Source organism: Colobus angolensis, unplaced genomic scaffold (assembly GCF_000951035.1).
Source record: "Colobus angolensis palliatus isolate OR3802 unplaced genomic scaffold, Cang.pa_1.0 Scaffold239, whole genome shotgun sequence".
In the NCBI taxonomy this organism is placed as follows: domain Eukaryota; kingdom Metazoa; phylum Chordata; class Mammalia; order Primates; family Cercopithecidae; genus Colobus; species Colobus angolensis.
The window spans coordinates 1,857,320-1,857,818 of NW_012115588.1; the positions used below are offsets into that span (position 1 = coordinate 1,857,320).

Consider the following 499-nt stretch of genomic DNA (forward strand, 5'->3'; position numbering starts at 1 on the left):
GGGCAACAGAGCGAGACTCTGTCTCCAAAAAAAAAAAAAAGAAAAGAAAACCACAAAGACTGCAGAAAGGCATCAAATGGTGAACTGGGAACTGGCACACAAAGCATGTGGTTGCCCACACTTACGAAGACGTCTTGCTGTCCCGGGACCACTTTTTGATCTGTGAGAGCTTGTTGATGAGGAAGATGCCCTTTCCCTGGGCCTTGCCACAGGGCTTCATGATCCAGGTGCTGGACGGGCTCTTCCGGAACTCCTCTACAAACAGGTTGTAGTCAGCAGGCAGCATATAGGTGACAGGAACAAAGTCTGCAAAGCAAAGACACCCAGCGCTGGTAAGCGGCCAGCCCAGCAGTGGCCATGAACAGAAAGATCTTGCCCGTGCCCTTCCAGGGTCTATGGGCTTAGTGCCCCCCACCGCAACCCAGCAGCTAACAGAACAAGGGCCTCTGCTGCACAACCCCTGGGCAACACTCAGAAGTAACATTTACAGCCAGGTGCG

At 52.9% G+C, this 499-nt stretch overlaps 1 protein-coding gene across 2 annotated transcripts in view; it reads right to left on the bottom strand.

Moving 5' to 3' along the window:
• Positions 1 to 499, bottom strand: part of TTLL1 (tubulin tyrosine ligase-like family member 1) — a 22,913-nt gene that overhangs the window by 20,598 nt on the left and 1,816 nt on the right. For both annotated transcript variants that reach the window (XM_011945142.1, XM_011945141.1), the window contains exon 2: positions 126 to 306. In XM_011945142.1, the coding sequence (XP_011800532.1) occupies positions 126 to 306 (181 nt within the window). The remainder of the gene's footprint in view (positions 1 to 125; positions 307 to 499) is intronic.